This window comes from Chrysoperla carnea, chromosome 1, assembly GCF_905475395.1.
Source record: "Chrysoperla carnea chromosome 1, inChrCarn1.1, whole genome shotgun sequence".
In the NCBI taxonomy this organism is placed as follows: domain Eukaryota; kingdom Metazoa; phylum Arthropoda; class Insecta; order Neuroptera; family Chrysopidae; genus Chrysoperla; species Chrysoperla carnea.
This window is the reverse complement of record NC_058337.1, coordinates 93188699-93211443: the sequence shown is the minus strand read 5'-3', so window position 1 is coordinate 93211443 and position 22745 is coordinate 93188699. Positions and strand designations below refer to the sequence as shown.

General features: G+C 28.2%; 1 protein-coding gene across 1 annotated transcript; it reads right to left on the bottom strand.

Annotated features, from left to right (window-relative positions):
• Positions 1-3447: 3447 nt before the first annotated feature.
• On the bottom strand, positions 3448-22554 carry LOC123292237. The gene is made up of 8 exons (XM_044872817.1): positions 22489-22554; positions 22219-22407; positions 20902-21198; positions 6083-6091; positions 5913-5984; positions 4868-4978; positions 4594-4801; positions 3448-3584 (listed from the first exon to the last, which is right to left on the bottom strand). The coding sequence occupies exons 1-8, from the start codon at positions 22501-22503 to the stop codon at positions 3463-3465; spliced, it is 1023 nt and encodes a 340-aa protein (XP_044728752.1). The 5' UTR covers positions 22504-22554; the 3' UTR covers positions 3448-3462.
• Positions 22555-22745: the final 191 nt, after the last annotated feature.

Below are 22745 nucleotides of genomic sequence, written 5' to 3'. Positions count from 1 at the left end.
CACTTTTTATGGAAATATTCAATTATGCATTATCGGTGTAAAATAAGAAGTCGTAATACTTAAAAGTGAAATCATTCCTCGAGAAACAATAGGTTGCGTCTATTTCGAACATTTTATGAAAAATAAAATTACAGATAACTGTAATTCATACTAATAAAGAGATTAGTGGTGGCTTAGTTAAAACATGTTCCAGATTGATTTTTAAAAAATACCACTGAGACGAGGTGCAGTGGATGCATATGTTCTTTCTTGCTTTACCTAATGATTAGTCATTTTCGTTTTTTTACTTTAATAATTGCCGAAAAGGATGTAACGGTTTTATTTTTTGTTATTCTTAAGAGGATTCATTTGGTGTACGCAGTTACTGCGTAATGAATTTTATTATGTTATTTAACAAAAAAATGTGATCAGGGATACAAACTAGTTTAAAAGCAATTTATTCAATTTATTGCGTCAAAAATTGGCTTTCGAAAAAGCGCAAATTAACTAATTTTTCGTTCTTGGATTTTAGAGAATTTTTGATATCTTATAAAATAGGTTATTTTAAAACAGAAAACAATTAAATTGCTGTTGTTGCCTTTTGTTCAAGGTATGTATTTTCAATATTTTCGTAAACTATGACCTGCTTACTAATCTGTCCTTTTAATTAATGAAAAAATAAACTGAAAAAGTTAAATTAAATTTATTCAAAAGCGGATGAAAGCTTCAAAAAGGAAAAGGTTGCCTCTATTCCTATTGTAGTGCTATTTTTTTAAAATAAAATTACATATAACTGTAATCCATATTTTCCCAATTATAATTGAATAGTAGGTGGATTAGTTACAACAACACCGATTGTCTTTTAAAATATACCAATGCAAGATTAATTAAGCCCTTAACGAAATCCTTTTATGAGTGTATGACACGCACTTGGTCCATTAATGAAATTGTTCCATATATTTCTAATTATGCATTTTGGTGGGTTTAATTTAATACTGGTTCTTCAAAAACCAGTTTGGCATAAAAAGAAACTTGTTGATTCAAAACAAAATGAATAGGTTACCTTGATTTTATCTCTTGAAAAGTCCTTATTTACTTCCCAAATATCCTGCTATCTATACTTGAGTTGTTACATCGAGACCAACATTTAAAAAAACAAAGTAAATTTTTAAAGAACACAATTCAATTTAAGTAGCTCGATATTTAGCAAAAATATAAATTCGAATCAATTAAATTGCCTTATTAGGCTCAAAAACACACTTTAAAGTTCAAAAATTTGGCCTAGATAAAACAACTCAATGGCATGGTGTTTAATTGAGCTGTTTTTTGCACTTTTCTCTCAAGTTAAGATTCATTATACAGTCGAAACTCTTCTATTCATACCCTATCTACCCATTCTAAGTTCATTTTTGTAGGGTGTAGAAAAGATTATACTCATGGTAAAAATATTATAAAAGAAACCATTCAGCGAAAAATTTTCCCACAGCAAAATTTTACTTTTCTCTCAGTTAACACAAAAATTACTTTAAAATTATTGGAAAATTATGCTGTAGAAAGAGAACAAGTGTTCTTTTTATATTTACAAAAACGTTCATACATATCCGGATCGACTTCACCCATATAAGGAATTCTTTAGACATAATAGACTTTATTCGAATGCGAATCAACTTCATCAAATTCACACAATTTATTTACAATTATGTCATAGATATTGCCTGAACCACTATAAAAATGAAATAATACACCAATCAACAATCACGTTCTTTGTTTATCAGTATCAATATCTAATGATTTTAATTCGCACCAACAGCGATAGTTTTAATATGTAATTACCTGATTATATACAGATAATAATTATCAATTTACAGATCTAATTATGATATTACTACAAATATTTATTGGATAATAATATTATTATATATTGTAGCGTTAAATTATCATTTTTCCATAAAGATATAATTATTAAATTTCTTTTACAAAGGAAATGACACAGTTCAATGCTAATTAAGAGTTTATGTTTTTAATATTCTGAAATAATCTTGCTTGATCGCGTATTATTCGAATACATAATTACTTTTCGTGCTCGATTTTTACAACATATTATTTTTAAGGAGATACATCACTTTCGGTTTTTTCTGCTAGGGAGTGAAGAAGGTAAATACTAAAAAACTATTTCAGAAAAGGTTCTTCTGGTTTATTTTTCATGCAGTTCATGTTAGTATTTCAACCGTCGTGTCGATGATATGGTGTTGTTACTATTCTGTGATACGAACAACAATCTATGTCAAAAAAAAGTGGATATCACTAAGTTTATAAATTTGATTTTTTGAAAAGGAATGTGTAACAATATCGACAAAAATATCAAGAACTTTCAGTAGATTTGTAACAATAGCTTTTAATTCATATATTCTAGAAAAAATAAATGGATTTTTTAAAATATTTATGTATTTATATATGTGCTGGCTTTCACTTATGTGCTTTATTCTGGGACCAGGACTAGACATTCTAGGAACCTATTGGTGCTAAGATAATTTTGATCAATAATTTGAAAAGTATGACCCAAATTTAGTAGGATTAACTAGGACATACTTTGTTTATCAAAATTGGATAAATTTCTATGTGATAGAGCAAAATTAAATTTTTTGGATTCTGATGGGGCCATAAAGTTAAAAAAATTTGATTTTTTGATAACACAGGCAAATTTGATTTGATCTTATTGGAATTTTTTTGGAACCCACTAATTTTGGTTCATTATTTTCCGCTGTCATGTCGGTTTTTTGCTATCTATCACTTATGTGCTAATTTCCGGAACTAGGATTACACATTCTTGAAACCTATTCGAGCTAGGTTATTTTTAATCACAAATTTGAAAAGTATGACCTAAAAGTAGTAGAATTACATACTCAGTTTCTCAAAATTGGATAAAATTTGGATGTAATAGAGCAAAATTAAATTTTTTGGATTCTGATGACGTAATAAAGTTAAAAAATTGGATTTTTTTGATAGCACTGGCTAAATAAAATGTTTTTGTAAATTATATATAATATATATATATAAATAAATTTTTTTATTTTTTATTTAAAGTCGCTTTTAACGTCTAGGTCATTAGCGACCGCAGAGAGTAAATTATATTGTATTCTATTGTATTCATGTGTTTTATATATAACAGCTTATTGTAGTCAGAATCGGCGATTTTTTGCTAACTAATAAAAAATTTGGACTCCTTAGGTAATTTCGGAGCCGGATATTGTCCCAATTATCTCCCTCTTAATTTGCATTCGATTTACATGTAAATGTGAGCTAAGAATTTCAAAAATTACAAAACTTTTATTTATTGGTTTTTTTCATAAAAATAAAATATTCACAAAATCATAAATATTGAGAGCACTATTGATAAGTTAAGTTACATTCATAAAAACAGAATTTTTTTTTTTTTGTACTTGAATTAATAAACAACATACTTATTAATTTATTTATGGTTTACTAATAATAATTATAATGACTGCCATATCCACTGTCGCCATAATAGCCATGAGTGTCACCATAATATCCACTATCATAATCAACGTAATTAGGTAAAGCGTGAACGGCGGCCTTCGATATAGCTGTAAAATCAAACATTAAATTAAAAAATATATAAAAATAATAATATTTTTAATCATTAATAGATTTTGAATAAAATAAACTTATTCGTATATCTATGGAACCTTCAAGAACACCGACACCTGTGGGCACCGCTAAGATTACATTCAGGGAAGTGCATCTGCAACTACACTTGGGTTTGTTAAAACAGTCGACTATTTCCTTTAAGAAGGTAGAAAGTCAAAGATCAAGAGGCGTGTTTTGGAAAGGTAGCTTTAAATAAATTCAGGTCGTTACTGGTAAACAAAAACATTTCTAAAAGAACAAACGAATGGGTGTTAAAGTGTTATGCGTGGCCTGTTTTAATGTATGCATGCGAATTGTGAACTGTGACAAAAATAACAGGAGAGAGTAGAGGAGGGCAATGTAATTTCTCCTGAAATTTTCAGACCATAGTGACTTCAAGGTGACGTTTTGACCCCTGGTGGCGTTTTTGAAAAAGTCGTTTTTCTGGTCGTATGAGACTCCAAGACAGAAAAAGGTACCCATCGAACACCTTACTCATTATAAAGTGAAAATGACTTAAAAACATGTTACGCCAGCCAGACTATTAACAATTTTTATTATTATTTTTTATAATATTTTGAATTTAGCAACAAAAAAAAGGTTTTGTTCCAAAACACTTGATTGAAATTTTCGTAATTTGTAGAAAATAATGAACTTCTGACAGACCTTTTGTTATTAATTATTTTTTTATGAAAATGCACTTCATAACATCTGCTTGATTTAAAAAAAAAATAAGTTTAAGATATTTTCTATCTGTTACAACTTGTCTGGCTGGCAATTTTTGTTAATAAATTTGTCAGACTTAATTATGAATGCGCAGAAAAATATGCTGAAAAAATGAAGTCATAGTAAAAAATATTTTTTCGCTGATAGACCAATTTATATGCATATGTCATACCTTCTTTCAAACAAAGTTTTAAAAAATAGGTCTTTATGTTACCCCGGCCCTTCTAATGTAAAACTCACAATAAATAGGTTGATGATGAGGTTCATATGCTTTAATAATTGGCTTTTCCGCAACGACAATTGGCTTAACAAACACCGGAGCTGGTTTCACAACAACTGGAGCTGGTTTTACATGAACAGTTGGTGCACTTTTACTCACTACGGCATTAAAGCCATTCACTGGATCTGCAACATAATTCACTGTACGAACTGAACCATCAGGCTCGACCTAAACAAAATCATAAAATATTCAATACATTATTAATTTTTTATAAAATTAATAAAATCTGTTTACCAAAGAATATGATCCTTTAACAACACCCCCATCCCGTTCTTCATGCTGCGATTTTACATCACCTGTTATATGATCAGCTACACCATATTTGAAGGCATATTTTGGATGTGACTACAATCAGAATATATATTAATACAGCTAAATATAGTGTACTACATTAATATAATAGAAGTTGCCTATATAATAATATTCTTTGAAAGATCAACGAATACAACGAATTATAATTTTATTATTAACAATTTTTATAAATTATTTAGTCAAATTATTGCAATTTTTATAAATTATTTAGTCAAATTATTGATTATTGGTTTACAAGCCCGCGCTATTTTTATAATAATGATTTGCATATTGGAAATTAAGCTCTTATGAGACTATTGCGTTAAGTATATTTCAGATTAGTCCCTATATTATCAAAATTTTCATCAATTTTCGATTTCAATTTTTCCTTTTCTCAATTTTTTCTGTTCATTTTTACGATGTTCGTGCGTATTTGTTTCATAGAGCGCCCCCTTAATTATTATGGCTTTATCTAAAACATATATAAAAATTTTCGTGGTACTTTCGCGGCGGGATTGTGCCTTATGTACACTTTTCCATTCCACCATTTGCCATTTTTCCTTAGAAAAAGACTCGATAGTACAGCTCTATTGAATAGAAAAACCTTTATTCAGCAAAAAATTAATATAGTCGTTTTTTTTATTTACTTTTTTTATTACACTTCAGGCGTAATAATAGAAACAGAATACCAAATAAGGTTGGATACCTTATTCAAATAATAGTAAGTACTAGATTTTATTTATGAATTGCATTATAATATGTTCGATATTTAATCAATTAGTTATACTGCTTAGCACAAATAGGCAAAATCAATTTTATTTAGGTAAAATAAGTGGTCTATAACAAAATAACATTATGCATATTCAAGAATAGTTTATGGTTGATACTGATATAAAATTTTTAAATATTTTTTAAGAAAAACGTTTTTTATAAACCATTAAAATTTGGGGTTTTATGAAGTATCACTTTTCCATCCAAAATCACTTACATAATAATCAATTGGCTCATGTTTCACATATCCAGCGTACGTAAAACTAACAAACAGTAAAACTCCCAAAAACTAAAAAACAAGAAAAAATCACAAACTTTAAAAAAAATCACATTTAATAAAATCACAAAAAACAATAATGAATATTATTTAAGCACTTATTCACGCACCTTTGCAAAAAAATTCATTTTTTAAATTCTTCAGATTGTTTCTCTTTACGACTATAAAAAATATCTAAACTGCAATGAAAATATAAGTAATGGTCAATTATATACCCGAAGAAATGCTACTGTGTCTTCCCATAAATATGACGTCATATAGCAATAATAAAACAATATCCCATAGATATTTAAAAAATATTTTTTTCATATTTTATTTAAAATAACTAACTCTATTGTTACGATGTTGCAAAAGAGATATTAATTTTTACCTCCATATACAGATATAAATATTGTACACAAAATATTACCTCTATACGTATAATATATCCATTTTTTCTATTTCCTTTCGTTGTGTGCGTAGTCATGGTAGGGACAATAAAATCGATGCGCTTCCACTGAAAAATTTTGGCGCTAAAGGAGGCTGTTATGACTAATTTGCAGTTATTTACATGTTATAAAAAAAGTCAAATTAAAGTTATTGAAAAAGCATTAATGCATTAATTATATTTAATGCATTAAAAATTGTGAAAATAAGAAATCAAATTGGACAAATATTATTTTTCAAATGTAAATTATCATAATTATTTATTTAAGACAATAATATTAATTTTTTCAATATAAGTCATAAATGCAATCCATACAATTATATATACATCCATACAATTCTATAATTAAAGTAGTGTATCGTTACCATGGAAACGCCACCAATAAAACTCACACACGGTGCAAATAATTTTTTTGCTTTTTTTCAACATTTTTAGAACCAGAATTTCAACCAAGTTAGAAACTAGAAAGAGTTAACGAAGTATGTTTATTTAAAAAAGTTAAACTATGAGTATTAGTATAAAAGTTTTCTTTTAGACAACGGATTTCTAAATATATTCAAGAGTTCAGACAAATATTAAGCTACAAATAGATTGGAGCCTATAGACGCTACCATTAATATCGGCTCCTGTGATATCGAATTTTTGAAATATTTTTCATTCTATAAATTAATTGGATTATCTAGGACATCTGAATTATTATATGCACATGGAAGTTACGATCTCTAGTCTTTGGTTCATATCCAGCCTCTTTGCGAGCTATTCCAAATCATGAACTCATTTGTTGGGCATATTCGTTATTCAGCAATCATCATTGATGCCAGTCATGAGCGAGGTTCACCCATCGGCTACCAATTGAATCTAAAGAGACATTTTTCATTGACATTCATTGACTATTATCCGGGAAGTTGATGGATGAGGCCATAAGGCTCTCATTCTTTTATTTTAATTAAGTGATTTTATCCATAGATCGGGCACTTTCTTTAATATCAAGATTTGGTCATTGTAAGTCAAGATATCAGGATACGTGTGCTAAATACATAAATTTTTATTAGTTTACGACCGAAGGTTCGGTTTCGGCCAGTTTCGGCCAAAAAATCTAATTTCGTCATCAGTTTCGGTTTCGGCAGAAAATCTGTCAAGCTTTCGACCACAACTCTGTGTTCGTGAATTATCGCGCGTCGTTCGGTTAACTTTGAGTGAGTTCGTGGTTGCTGAGTTTGTCGGCCAGTCCGGTGTAATTTTGTTGTGACTTTAGACGTTGTGTTGTGCATCCCTCCTTGATTTGGTCTGATTAATTTTAACTACCCAAACATAAAAACAACAGCCTGCTATCGCCATAATATAATATTAGTCTGTATAAGTGTAAAAAATAAGCAAAATTTCAGTACACAATCAATTTTTAACATGTTTAGAAAAGTTTCAGTTTCGGCTGAAACTAAGACTAATACCGAAGATTTGGTTTCGGTTTCAATTTCGGAACAAGTTCCAGTTTCGGTCGTACACTATTTTCTATATCAGGCTATAAAGGGAATACCTTTAATTTTTATATTGAGATTGTTTTCATATAAATAAGATAAAACGTTCATATATACATTTTGTTAGAGATTTTCGTTTTTCGAGATGTGAGATGATAATAATTATTTTCTTTAACCTTTATCATCGTTTATCGTAAAAATGGCAAAAAGTTGTTATTGTTTTGTAAAGCTTCGATGGCGAAAATCTTTTGATCAGAATTTTTAATTAATAGATTTTTTCCTTAGTTTTTAAAAAGACTCGTTTGCAATATTAATAATACACCTTATATATTTCATTTAAATATGTAGATGTTAAATAGGATTTAAAATTTGATTAGGCAATCAGTTTGAACCTGACCCACAACTTACGTCCTTTAAGTTTATGCATACATGGAAGTTTTGAGATGTTCACACCAGATTCTTTATAACAAAGGATCGACGCATAAAAAACAATCATAATTTTTAATAAGATTATAATAATAGTCCCCTCTTTTTATAAGTAACAACAATAAAGAACGAATGTGTATTTTTTTTTTTGAAAAAAATTGAAATCATTTTTTTGTAATTTGTTTTAAAAACAAAAGTAATATTTATGCTTAGTATCGAGTATTGCACCAACCATAGTTCCTGTTAAAAACATTTTCTTTTCTTTAGTTATAAGAGTTAGTATTTGTTATCTAGTCACTATGATTTGCTTTTTAAAAAAAATATAACTCTGACATTTAAAGTTTGCTGTTACGAAAACAGCTTCTATAGTCTTATTATCTTCCTTCTATATTGGGACAATCCATTTCATTCAGACAACTTAACGCTTAAAATATTATATTACATGTTATTTTTTGCACATTGGAAATTGCCGGAAACAAAGCTCAGTGCAAAAATCTTTGAAGCATTATCAGTTTTTCTTCTACACCTTTTCTTAGCACTGACTGAAAACTCATACTTTCTATATTTCGTTTATGGATTATTATCTGAAGAATAAAAATGTTTAAATTGTTTTTAACATTATTAAAGTATACTCCAATTTCTTGTCAAAAAATTTAGCTTCAATTCCTGATCAAGAAGCACAAGGTGTCATCACAAAATTACTTAACAGGAAATGCAGTCTCAGATTTTATACAAAAAAAAAATGCTCTTATTTCGATGTCCTTTTTGGCTTCTGGGCTTTTTATTTCCAACTCAGCAGATTTGTTGTTTTATATAAGCAACTTCAAGAGACAGTGACACAATAATTTATAATTTTATGTCAGTGTTCCCCAATCGATTATGTTGTCCAATTTAATAAACTGTTATAGCAATACTTTTACATAATAAACATTTTATGGCCATACAGGTGAAATGGTTTATATTAATTCAAATAGAATACTTTTGGAGTTTTAAGATAATTTATGGCCTTAATAATATCACGCTATCCGTGAATAAATTCAATAAATATCAAAAATATTCAAGCATACAAAAATTGCTGGGAATTATTCAATATTTTATTGTTTTATAAATGATAGATTGTAGCACGCATTAGTTAAAAGGCTGAATTTCGTGAACACCCATGAGTACTTAATTGGTTCTGGCTGAAAAAAACCAGTTAATATCAATATTGACTGGAAAAATCAGTAAGAATCTATATTAGTCGAAGATTTCAGTCAACACCACCCCCTTAAAATTTTCAGAATTGATTTAGACTTAGCCCAACTTCATATAAAAAAGATCAAGCTTTTTATTTAAAATTGCCTTGATGCTCGTTCATCCTTGAGCGGTTTATTGTTTTACATTATGATGGTCGCACTAATGTAAAATATTTCTAAAATTTTAAGCAATATTTGTCGGTCAAAACTGATTTTGACTGAAGTCTTCTGCAATCAATATATCGATTTTGTTTTAACTGATTTTTGTAGTCAATATTGAGTCACTGAGGTAATTGAAGTTACTGAAGTCTCCAGTCAAAATCGATTCAGGCTGTATTTTCCAATAAAACAATTTCAAGTTTAAATGGAACCTGGTGATTTTTATTCCTCATTGATTTGGTTCAAGGTCATTCAGATCCATGGCTACAATGATTCATTCATTCAATTGGTTCATGCTTTCTTCATTTAGAAAAGTAGAAAACTTAATTTTAATTTCAAAAATTTAGTTAGGTTTACCTTTTTTATAGCAAGGAGAAGTAAATTAATGCCAAATCATTGTCTTTTACGTCGATCGATCAGTGCGTGATCTGAGAAACTGTGCTACAAATATTTATAGTGTTCTATAACTTGTAATTTGACTAGATATAAAATAATGTTATCCAACAGTTATGTGTGATTACACAGACTGTAATGATATTAAAAACTATCATATCTTATTGGAATAAAATTATATGCAAATTATTACTAATAATTGAAATATTCTTCAAAATAATACAATCTATTGTATGCATATTTTAATAAATTCAATAATCTATTATATTTTTTTTTACTTTTACATTTTTGTATCATTTTTTTTTTTTTTTTTTGTGTGCGAATGATATGATTATTTAATAATAAAAGTATATTTTGACAAGCAACTAAAACTTTTTAAAAAAATTATCAAATTGAAAAAAAACAAATTTGGTGTCAAAGACTTACATGACCTCTGTATAATAGTAGGATTTAAGAGATTTGTATATGATGAAGAGATTTATGATGATTTGCTGTGGCTAGAATTATAACGGACATCACACAGCAAACACCGAAAAATAAATATAGTCTATTATCGGAAAGCTATATCCCATGATTAGGTATATAACAATGATGTTATAAGGAGAGCTTATTATCTTTTTAAAAAATGCTTTAAGGTGATTGTAAACCTACAGTATTGTAAAAAAGTATTGGTTTATTGCACGGTACATACTTAATAATCAAATACATACTTTGTAGTCAAGTAATGTGTTATTTTTAGCTTTACAATACCACGCAACTACAAAAATATTAAACTATTTTTTGTGCAAATGCTGCTTATAAATTTGATAATATAGATACTAATCGCTCTTCAATCATCAATACTCTAACTATAGTCGTCTTTGGTCATCAAATGATGGATCTACGATAAACTCTGAACTAAATTTAAAATTTTGTGTTTATATCATCGGCAACCTTATATTTTATTTTATGGTATTATTTTAAACTCCAAGATTGTCTAAATATTTTAGATAGTTTTTTATCACACTCTCAAGATTTTTTGATATAGATATATCCAATTGAAATGGATAACCTACATTATTCATCATTTTTTCAGCCAACTTTGAACGATAAAATAATAATAATAAGCACGATGAGGAATTTTTTGTGATTTTTAGAAACTTTCTTAATAAAAAAATGTATTTAAAAAGTATTATTGAAATTTTTAGTATTATTCAATCCTTGCATACTTCCATGCCAAATATCTTTAATTTTGAAAAACTGAGGTATATTTGAAAATATCTAGCTGGCCCTTACGTTTGTTCCACCAAAATGACCTTCATGGATTTTATTCGCCACTTTATTACGTGTCTACATATAGAGGTAAAAATTGCGATCATAGTAATGTAATTACATAAAATCTAATAATAAATATTATGTTTAGATATATTGTTTTAAAATTTATGATGAAATGTAATTTTTATGCTAAATTAAAAAACCGTAACAAATATATCACATGTGTGATATCTTTTATAAATAAAAAATTACAACATTTTACACACTTTAATATAAGTTAAGTACCTATGGAATGACAAACATATTTTACACATATCAAAAGAAGTTAACAGTTAAAAGTTTATCACCAGTTACAAATCTTTGTGTAATTCTTTTATGAAAGATATTCAAATAATTTTTGGGAATACTGTTTGAAATACTTATTCATATTTACTTTTCAACTACATCATTAACCAGCCGTTACTTGTTCTTTTCGCTATATGTATAATTTTCCTTAAATCATTATATCCCTTTTACCTTAAACCGCCAAATTTATTCGCTCTCAACTTAGTTCGTATAGTATTTATTCACCTTATAAAAAAAAATTAAAAACATTTTGTCACTTTTGTAATTTGTGGGCATGTTGAATTAGATTCTGTAGTCTGGATCTGATGTATCAGGTTTGTCTTTTTTCAGGTTAATGTTGCGTAATCAATAAACAAATTTTCATACTTCTTTATCATCCTTATGTTCTCGAAAATCAGAAACATATAATAGAGACACAACGTTGTCTATCAAATCAACTTATGTAACTATATTTAAGCAGATAACTGACTTTGAATGATTGTGTAACTTTTTTAAGTAAAAAAAAGTTAATTTACTGTAATGAGAATCTAACACCGGTTCTTACGAGCCATCTCAATCCGAAACTAAGTTAGCTTAATTATCTTACTTATGTTAACATTTAATAATTGATTATACAATTCATTATTTCATTATTATGGCCATAGGTAAAATAATAGTAAATATGGCAGAGTAAAGAAATTAACAAAATTTAATTTTGTTATTAATTGTTTTTAAAATGAGGTCGATCTATTTTGCAGAAACGAGAAAAAAAATTTCAATTTACAATACTATCTGTTAGCTTCAATTTTTTGGATTTTTGCCAGAGGGGCTACATATCAAAAGTTGTAAAAATAAGATAGAAAAAATTATTTTATGATTGATTTTTATTTATATGAAGTTGGACTAAGTCTTAATCAATTCTGAAAATTTTAGGAGGATTGCTCGATTATTTAAATAAATAATAGACTTCAATATTTGGCATATTTAACATTGGTCTTATGAGAAAACGGTAGATGGATGATATGTTTTCATAGATTTATTTATTTTTCCAAAACTAGTCGGTGGAAATTAAAAAAAAAACTATTTAAATTAAAGTTAAAACCCGTTGTGCCCGACTAATTAAGGATGTATGAGCACGGTAGTGGGGACACAAATATTTTCAATTTCGTTGGTGAACTATGTTATAATTTGATTATATAAGTCGAAAAGTAAGAATAAAATTTTTCAATATCTGGAGTAGTTTTCAAAATATCGAAAATTAAAAATTTTGATAAATTATTTAGCTTTCGATATTTCAAAAATTCAGGCAGATATCGAAAAATTTTATTCGTATCTTTCGTGTACATTCAAGAAGTTATAACAAAATTCATCATCAAAGTTGAAAATAAAGGACAAACAATATGAAACATAAATCTAAAATTGCCTTGGCGCTAATTATTCATATTCTTTTATGTGTATCAATCGATTTTTATTTCAGATCTTGTCATCTATTCTAGCGTATTTTCAAATTTTAATGAAAAATACATTGAAATCGACATCAGGACAAAAGCCTATTCTGCTTGATATTGATTCTCCAGCAGAATACAAGTAGTCAATGCATTCACCGACCAATTATATATTTATATACCCTGTATATTGAGCATTTGTTATTCACTATTTTTAACAGGCGTCTTCTAACTATCTTTCTTACATAATATAATTATGAACATTTTTTAGTGTGAACTTATAGTGAACGTACAGATTGTTCCAGAAGGAACGTAATGTTTTAAACAAATTTATTTTTAATTCATGACAAAAACTATGTATAATTTGATCATTTCTATGAAATGAAAAGTAATATGTTACGTTTATTTCACCCATTTATTTCCATTATTTATTTAAATTGCAAGGTTCAATTAAAAAATTCATAATTAAATTTAATATTCACATGATAATATATAAAAAAAATTATACGTTTTCCCATCATTTTTTATTTATTGTTTTTTACATAATAAAAATGAAATGAAAAAAAAAAATTATGAACATTATTGTGTCTTGCTAATGTATTAAATTAAATCGAGTGTGTACGTTTGATTTAGAGATTAATAATGTTGTATACATGTTACAGGAAAAGTCGATTGTTAGTAAGAGTTGACTCTTTCTAGGCAGAGTAATATCTTACTAAAAACATCAGTAATAGTTGATTCAAAATAAGTAAACACACTTTTCCTACGAAGAACTGATTGAAGTAACGGAAATGCAGGAAGAGGCTTGATGGTTACTTTTTTCCTTAAGAGAGTATCCATTTTTTTTTTGTTTGAAGACAACTTGCAAAAGATTCAGGAGATGAAAGAATAAACCGGTTGCCTTCAATCTTCCGCAATTTTTTTCAAAAATTGGATTGGAATATCAAAAAACGGTAAACGTTTAAACGATAGTTTTAACACGAGTCGATTTCGTTTTTTAACTTTTGTCCACAATTTTTGGCCCCTAACTTCAGGCATTTTCAAGTTAAAAAGTTCCATTGTAAATGGTTCATATTGCAATGGATGAAAGTTAACTTTTGCGTAGGTATGTTACAGGAAAAGTTGATCCTCCAGTAGGAATTGACTCTTCCTAGGTAAAGTCGACTGTTACTGGTCTTTTCAGTAAAAGTTGATTAAAACCGAAAAGTGATGACATTTGATCAACATGTACTAGTAAGAGTTAACTATAGCTAGGTAAAGTATATAGCTAAGTATATAAGCCGGGAAGCTCGACAGATACAGAGACATATTTTGTGAAATTTCAATAAGATCGGATCAAATTTGCTTGTGTTATCAAAAAATCAAATTTTTGAACTTTACGACGTCATCAGAATACAAAAAATTGAATTTTACCCATTCACATTCAAATTTTTTCCAATTTGGATAAACCAAGTATGTAATCCTACTAAATTTGGGCCATACTTTTTAAATTTGTGGTTAAAACTAACCTGGCTCTAATAGGTTTCAAAAATATGGAGTCCTGGTCCCGGAATTAGGCACATAGGTGATAGCTAGCAAAAAACCGACATCGCAGCTGAAAAGAATGACCCACACGGCTTCTTTGTGATATTTCTGACGTTTATTTCTATTTGCTTAAATATTAAATATATTTGATTATACAAAGTCATAAAGATTTTATATTTGATATCAAAGTGATAAATTTTAAATATAATTTAATTTATCAAAAATTATCTACCTAATTCATAAATTTTGTCATAAAAGTATTGTGTAATTATATTATAACTATTTTTTGCATTTTGTAATTGTTATTATATTAGTTGGTATTGTTTGTTTTTTCTAACATGACATAGTTCTCATTAAAAATAAGTTACTCAAATAATAAAAAAAATAACAAATCTATTAGATTTTAATAATATTTTTGTTTTTATGTTACCTTATTATATTCATTTATGTGTGAAAATTAGTATTTCAATGTAAATAAATTCTGAAGTCGTCAGCACATTTGTCTTAATAATAATATTTTTTCGGAAATATAGACCTATGCATTGTATCGAAGGTTAACTGCGAACGTCGGTCATGAAGCAAATGTTTTAAATTTGCTTCAAGACAGACATAATAAAATTTATGAGATTTTGGAGATGTCAGACAGGAAATTTTTAAGGGGCCAAATGATGATGAAGCAAACCCAACTCCTTCCATTTTTTTTGTCGAACTATTATGTATTTCACTTTACCGTACAGCCTCTCCTTATTGAGCTAGAGGGTTGAAAATCGATACTAACTGCCCTTACCGCTCTTTTATTTAAATAATGCTTTTTTCAAACCAAGAAGATCCATCAAATTTTAATAAAAATGTATCTTTTACTAAGAAATATATAATGAAGGGCAAATGTGAGTTTAGTTATAAAGCTCTCTCGAATTTATTATATTTTATAGTAAGCATATCACATTTTTGTTTTGTAGTGATTGTTGAATAGATTAGGATTCAACAACAATAGCCAATATTGTGGAGCTTAAGGATAAGTGGATGAGCCAGACCAAGATCAAAACCGGGTCGTCTTGGTCTTGATCATGACGATTGAATATTGGTATTGGTATTCTAGTAGTTTTAGTCTTAGCCTTGGTTTTTGTCTTGCAGAGTTGAAAAATTTGCAAGAAAAATCGGAAAACTGAGAACAAATCATGTACCAATATTCTGTAAATTTTTAACAACCTCATTTTCGAAAAACAAACTTAGAGCAAAAATTCTCTATTTTAAAAAAATTCCAGAGATAGAGGAACACTCTAAATTACAAAAATTTTTCTAATAAAAATATTTTTTCGAAAAAGTAACTAGTTCGATACAAAATTAAAAGTTTTGAAGTTTGTAGCAACGAAAGAGATCGTTTCCGGACACATGTTTATTTATACACACTTTCAAAGTTAAATGGAAACCCTCATTTCTATGTATGGATTCAGATTCTCTTTATTAAAGATAATTTTACTTGAAAGGTTTTCTAATAATGTTTTTTTAAGAATAACTTTAAATCACAATTCGCTGAGTCTATTAGAAGAGATATGAGTGAAAAAGTGTGTAATCTTATCCAAAAAATCTTATGAAAAATTATTTTCTGAATTTGTCACAGGCAATTCCAGCAAAATGAATAAACAACTATAACCATACAACATTCAAGATTATCAGACCCACTACTATACACTCTTATTTATTTCATTACCGGACTTGATGCTTCAGTTTGGAAACTGAAGTTTACATTTACGTAAGTAAAAATAACCTTTGCCTATGCGTGGATTTAATTTACAGAAAATATTCCCCGTTAAGATTGTTAATATTGAAACATATGTGGAAGGAAGAATTAATAAGCAATAAATAAACAATATTGATAAAAAATGATGTGTAATATTACATATTTAAGAGCGGAAATATCGATAATAATTTTCATTAATTAAACTCATAAAAGGATATTATATTTTATCCTTGATTAATTTCAGTATATATAAGCGAATGATTCGTTGTAAAATCAAAACAGTTGCTGTTCTTCAAATTTACTTATTATTGCTAGTTAATTTCAACTCTAAAATTATGGCTTTAATTATTGTAAGTAATATTATATTTTTGTGTGTATTTTTCATATTTTCGATTGGAAAATTAAAAATAATTCTTTCTTTCAGGCAATTGTTTCAACATTAGCCTTAAGTGCTGTGGTGTCAGCAATTGGCCCAATTGGATATGAAACTGGTTTAATTAAGGATCATTATGTGAGTATAATTCTCTAAGTAAAAAACCCTACAAATGATTTTTCCGCGATAAAATCCAAAATCATTCAAAATATCATGTAATGTAAGCCTTCTCATTTTCTACCATTTCAGAAAAAAAGATTTTTGGTCTTACTATAATCCCAAAACTTTCTTCTTAATTTCTTTTTACTGAAACATTTTACACAACATTCAAACCTAAATTATTTGATTAATCGAATAAAATTCCAGGCTTATCCAAAATACGCTTACGATTATCAAGTAAAAGATATACATACTGGAGATCAAAAATCACAATCCGAAATTAGAAATGGTGGCGTTGTAAAAGGGCAATATTCATTGGTTGAACCTGACGGTTCCATAAGAATTGTTAATTATGAAGCTGATCCACATACAGGATTTAATGCTGTTGTTAAGAAAATTGGACCTACTATTCATGAAAAACCATACTACAAACCAATTAAGGCTGCAGTTGTTGCCCCAATCGTACCATATTATGGCCTTGCACCAAAACTTGGTTTGATCGGTGGTGGTGTGTATGGACCCATTGGAGCATACGGTATTAATGGAATCTACTAAGGATGGATGGCTTTTATGGATCTCATTGTTTGACTTTTCTGTATTCAAAAAAGTAATTGTGATGTTTTTTAATAATATTTTTTTTCTTTATATTCATAGAAAATTGTTATCAAAAATATTATCAAAATTATTGAATAATGCTACATAAAAGTAAATAACACATAATACTTATGCTACAAATGAAAAAATTATTTTACTGCAATTTTTCAAGTATCATACTGCTCTCGAAATTATACGATAAGTAAAACTTGACAAATGTTGTTTTCACTATTAACCTAAAAAGATCTAAATTATAAACTTTGTTAATTTTGTAGTTTAAATGTATTACTTTTTCAATTTTTTTCTTACTACTACTAAATAAAATTTTACTATTGTTCTAAAATATTTAGTTGTTTTTTCTTTGTGAATATTTTTCCAACAATCTATTTACAATTTTTAGCCATTCATAACAAAACCATGAATTCAATCAAAATTCATTTTATTTGCTTTCTTATTGCGCAACTTTTCAATTTTTTCCACAATGTACCTTAAAAATTGTATCAACTATTTCCTGCCCGAATTTGATCACATTTCTTCACCACTCTTGGAAATTTGACAAGATTTCTCCGTTGTGTGCGTAGTCATGGTAGGGGACAATAAAATCGATGCCTGCGCTTTAAGTGAAAAATTTTGGAGTTAAAGGGGGCTGTTATGACTAATTTGCAATTCTTTACATGTTAATGTAATAGAAATGTCAAATTAAAATTATTGAAAAACACTAATTAATTAAACTAAATGCATTAAAAATTGTGAAAATAAGAAATCAAATTGCATAAATATTATTTTTCAAATGTAAATTATCATAATTATTTATTTAAATTTGTGAGACAATAATAATAAATTTTAAATGTTAGTCTTAAATGCAATCCATACAATTATATATGCATCCATACAATTCTATAATTAAAGTAGTGTATCGTTACTATGGAAACGAAACTCACGCACGGAGCGAATACGCGATGCAGTCTCGGTTAATATTTGGTTTGTAAAGTCACCTAGTAACATAACAATCCATTATTACACGCATGAACATAAGATTGTTTGATTTTTCACAGCAATTTTTGTTTAACTTAAGTTGACTTTCTTTTATCGTTTAAGTGTCTCGTGTAAATAGTGCCTTCCGGCTTTATAGTGATACAGAATATTAATCTCTCAATACAAAAATTATGGTTTCGTTAATTACCGTTTATAATTTGGGGATTTTAAAGAGAATCTTGTAAAAATGTTTCTATAGCATTGTGTTTATGCAATAATGTTTGAAAACACATCTTTGACTCAATGTGTTCCTTACGGATATCACATATTATTGAGAAAACCACAATACAAGGCTACTGAGGACATTGGTTCAATACTGGTCTCTATCTGCCCAATATCGACAAATTTACCAATAGCAATCATTCAAATGCTAATAAAACTCGATTTTGAAGATATTCTTGTAAGAATCTGTCTAAGAATACGTTTTATAAACATGTCCTTAAGAATCATTTCTATTCAAAACCTGCTCAATCTGGATTTTTTGATTCGCTCTCCTTAATGCCAATAGCATTACCAATGTTTTGTAATGAAAAAAATTTGTAAAATTTTATATCCATAAAACGTAAGGAGTAGTTGTACTTACTCCAAAAATGGTAGGAGGAGGAATTTTATTTTTAACCGACTTCAAACAAAAACTAAGGAGGTTATCAATTTGACTGTATTTTTTTTATATTTTTTTTTATGTTTGTTACCACAGAACTTTTGACTGGGTAAATCGATTTTGATGATTTTTTATCTGTTTGAAAGCTGGTGCTTCCCGTGTGGTCCCATTTTTTCGTCCAGTTCTGACACCCTCATCCATGAGAAAACCATAAAAATCTTAAATTTGCATTAAGTATGCACGACAAGAGGACGAATAACTCATTATCAAGCCAACCGATTTCGTTTATTCTTTTTTTAGTGACAAATTAGTTAGTGTACTTCAGATTCACTAAAAATCAGAAAATAAAAAAAAATTTTAACAAAAAGAAAACCGACTTCAAAAGAAAAACTTTTCCAAAACAAATTAATATGCACTAAAAAGGAAAAAAATAACGATAATATAATGTAGTTAAAATTATTGTTATTTTTGGAGTCGGTGTCAGCCAAGGAAACAACTCTGACAGAACAGTTTGCTACATTTGCTTGGCTGCATCGACTCCAAAAATAACAATAATTTTAACTACATTATATTATCGTTATTTTTTTACTTTTTAGTGCATAATAATTTGTTTTGGAAAAGTTATTCTTTTGAAGTCGGTTTTCTTTTTGTTAAACGTTTTTTTTATTAATCAAAAGCATTGGTCAAATATACTGCGTTACTCCATATTCCAGTTTATTTCAGGTACTGATGTAGACAAATGTTGTTTTGGATGTCCTTCTCAAAATCTTATAAAGTTTTTTGTTGTTGAAAATTTCTTGAAGGAATTTTGAAAGTTAATGAGTTTTCAAATAGATTTGTATTTGTATCAAGTTGGCGATCAATCCATCATCGATTCAACAATACTTTAAAAACATAGTTTTTTTTTTTAATAAGAATATTAGGATAATTGTGTACTAAGATGATCAACAAATCATCGTGGTACACAATTACGTCGTATACCACCGTATATCCTTCATAATAGCACTGTAACCATGGATACCATCGGTAAATAAGATTGTCACTATTGAGTCGAATATCACTATTGATGAGAAAATCTACAAAGAGTTGTTTTCCATGAAATTTTTGGGAGTTTAAATGTTTAAATCTAGTATAGGTAATAAACAAAATGCTTTATTTGCTTGACATAAACTACTTATATAATTATTGTGCATAAAAATGGTAAGTGCTTCCTTCAACTGTATTCAACTGTTTTATAATACAAGAGGAATTGTCATTAGCCATGTCTAGCCTTATGAATTTTTGAATAGAAAACATATGTGTTTAATGTCACGTCTCTCTAATTAGTAAAGATCAAATATTGATCAATTTTAAGGTTGAAAAAATCTTTCTCCCTGAATGATGAAAACGTTATCGTATTTCAAACTGATTATAAATTAATTAATATATTAGTTTTTAAATTAGCCAGAATTTTTACTAAGGTTTGAAAGAAAAAAATGATACATTTTTAAGAAATAACTTAATATTTTTATTAACATATTAACATAATATTATAAAAAATAATATACAAAGATGGAACATCTTTTTAAAACCACAGCATTTTATACAGAAAGAGTAAGTTAATACAAAATAGAAAATTTAAAGAATTTATAAGGAGTCATAGCCAAGGTCCGATAAAAAAAAACATCAAATTAAGCGTAATTCATATTCGATTCATTCGTATTTTAAGATGGAAAAAGTGAGATCGATCGTATTGTGTTTAAATAATTCTATTTCGAATTAGTAGTGTCCATAGCCGCCATATGCACCATAGCCACCAGCTAAACCATGACCTAAACCAGCAACATAACCATGGGCAACTGGTGCTGGGGCATAGTGAACTGTTGGTCCAACTTTCTTAACTACTGCGTTGAAACCATTGTGGTCATCAGCTGTGTAGTCTACAACACGTACTGAACCGTCTGGTTCAACCAAAGAGTATTGTCCTTTGACTACATCACCATCACGTACTTCTGATTGAGATTTTACATCACCAGTATGTGCATCTTTGACACCATAGTTGAAAGAGTATTTTGGATATGACTGAAAAATAATCAATTTTTTTTATACTAATAATAGGTTTTTGAGAAATACAATAGGTATTTAATGGTTAGAAATGATAATTTTTAATCTTAAAGCTTGAGTCGCTGCATCTAAAATATTTTTCATAGGTAATAGTTATGGAGCCAGAGTTAAGATAAAGTTAAATAATCCAACAATACTTACTAAGGGCGATATTAAGAAAACTACGCTACTTGAGCTATGGGTCTGGCAAATTTTTAATTGCAACCGCCTTAGCTTAAAATTTATGAATATTTGAGATTTTTTATCTCAAAACTGTCCTAAATGGGATAATCGTATATTACGTACGCAAACTAAAGGACTAAAGAAAAAATATATATGCAACCAACACTGAGGCAACTAACTAATATGATTCTAAAGGAGCTCAAACAGTTTGATACTACAAAGTCAAACGTTTAAATGCGGTTTTAGTACGTTATATTTATAATTATATGAAATGTTTAAATATTTTACACCCCAGTAGGCACACGGTCTTCGCTGTGAAGATGTATAAAGATTTGTATAAATAGACAATTTCATTTAATTTTAGTAGTTTTTCATTTTCATTTCCATTTAGTAGTTTTTGAAACTGTCCAGCGGATGGATAACTGTTATCTTTATAAAATATTGTCTATGTATTATTCTAATTTATGAGCTATAATATTGTATAGTTTCATAATCCGTTCAGCAGTTTTCAAAATCATCCAGCAAGGGCCGGGTCCTATGACATTTCTCGATAAATGGAATAATATCCAACACTAAGAGAATTTCTTCAATTCGAACAAGTACTAATATAATACTGAGATTAACTCGTTCAATCAAACTAAAAAAATTTCGCAGCTTTATATAATACCTAGTAAGGATTCCATTACGGGTACTAACTGCTATATTTGAGTACAACATAAAACCAATCATGAAATTGAAAACTCTTAATCACTTCTCTGTTATTGCGATTGATATAATTTATCAGAAAGCATTGATGTGAAATTTATGAGTACTTACGTAATAGTCCACACCATGGCCTGCAGCTCCAGCATATCCTAGTCCAGCTCCAGCATATCCTATACCAGCTGCACCATATCCTAAACCAGCTGCACCGTATCCTAAACCTGCAGCTCCATATCCTAATCCATAACCAGGTACAATACCTGCTGAGGCGATGGCACTAATTGCTAAGGTGCATAGAGCTCCCTATAAATTACACAAAACAAAATTCCGTTAACAAAACACTTATTTTCAAAACAATCGATGCATTTCTATTTAATGTCTTACAATAAAGAATGCCATTGTTATTTTGTAGGGTTGTTTCTTTTTTTGTATTTGAACCAAAGAACTAGTTTAATTGAACTGATGATTGTTGGTAATAATTCAACGATATTTATACTAAAAATTAAAGTATGCATTGAGGGAGAAATATTTATTAATAAGGAAAAAAACGTTACTATTTGTCATAAGTACATAAATACTATTCATGTATATACACTTATTTATTAAATAATAATATTATGTAGTTCAGTGTGTAAAAATTG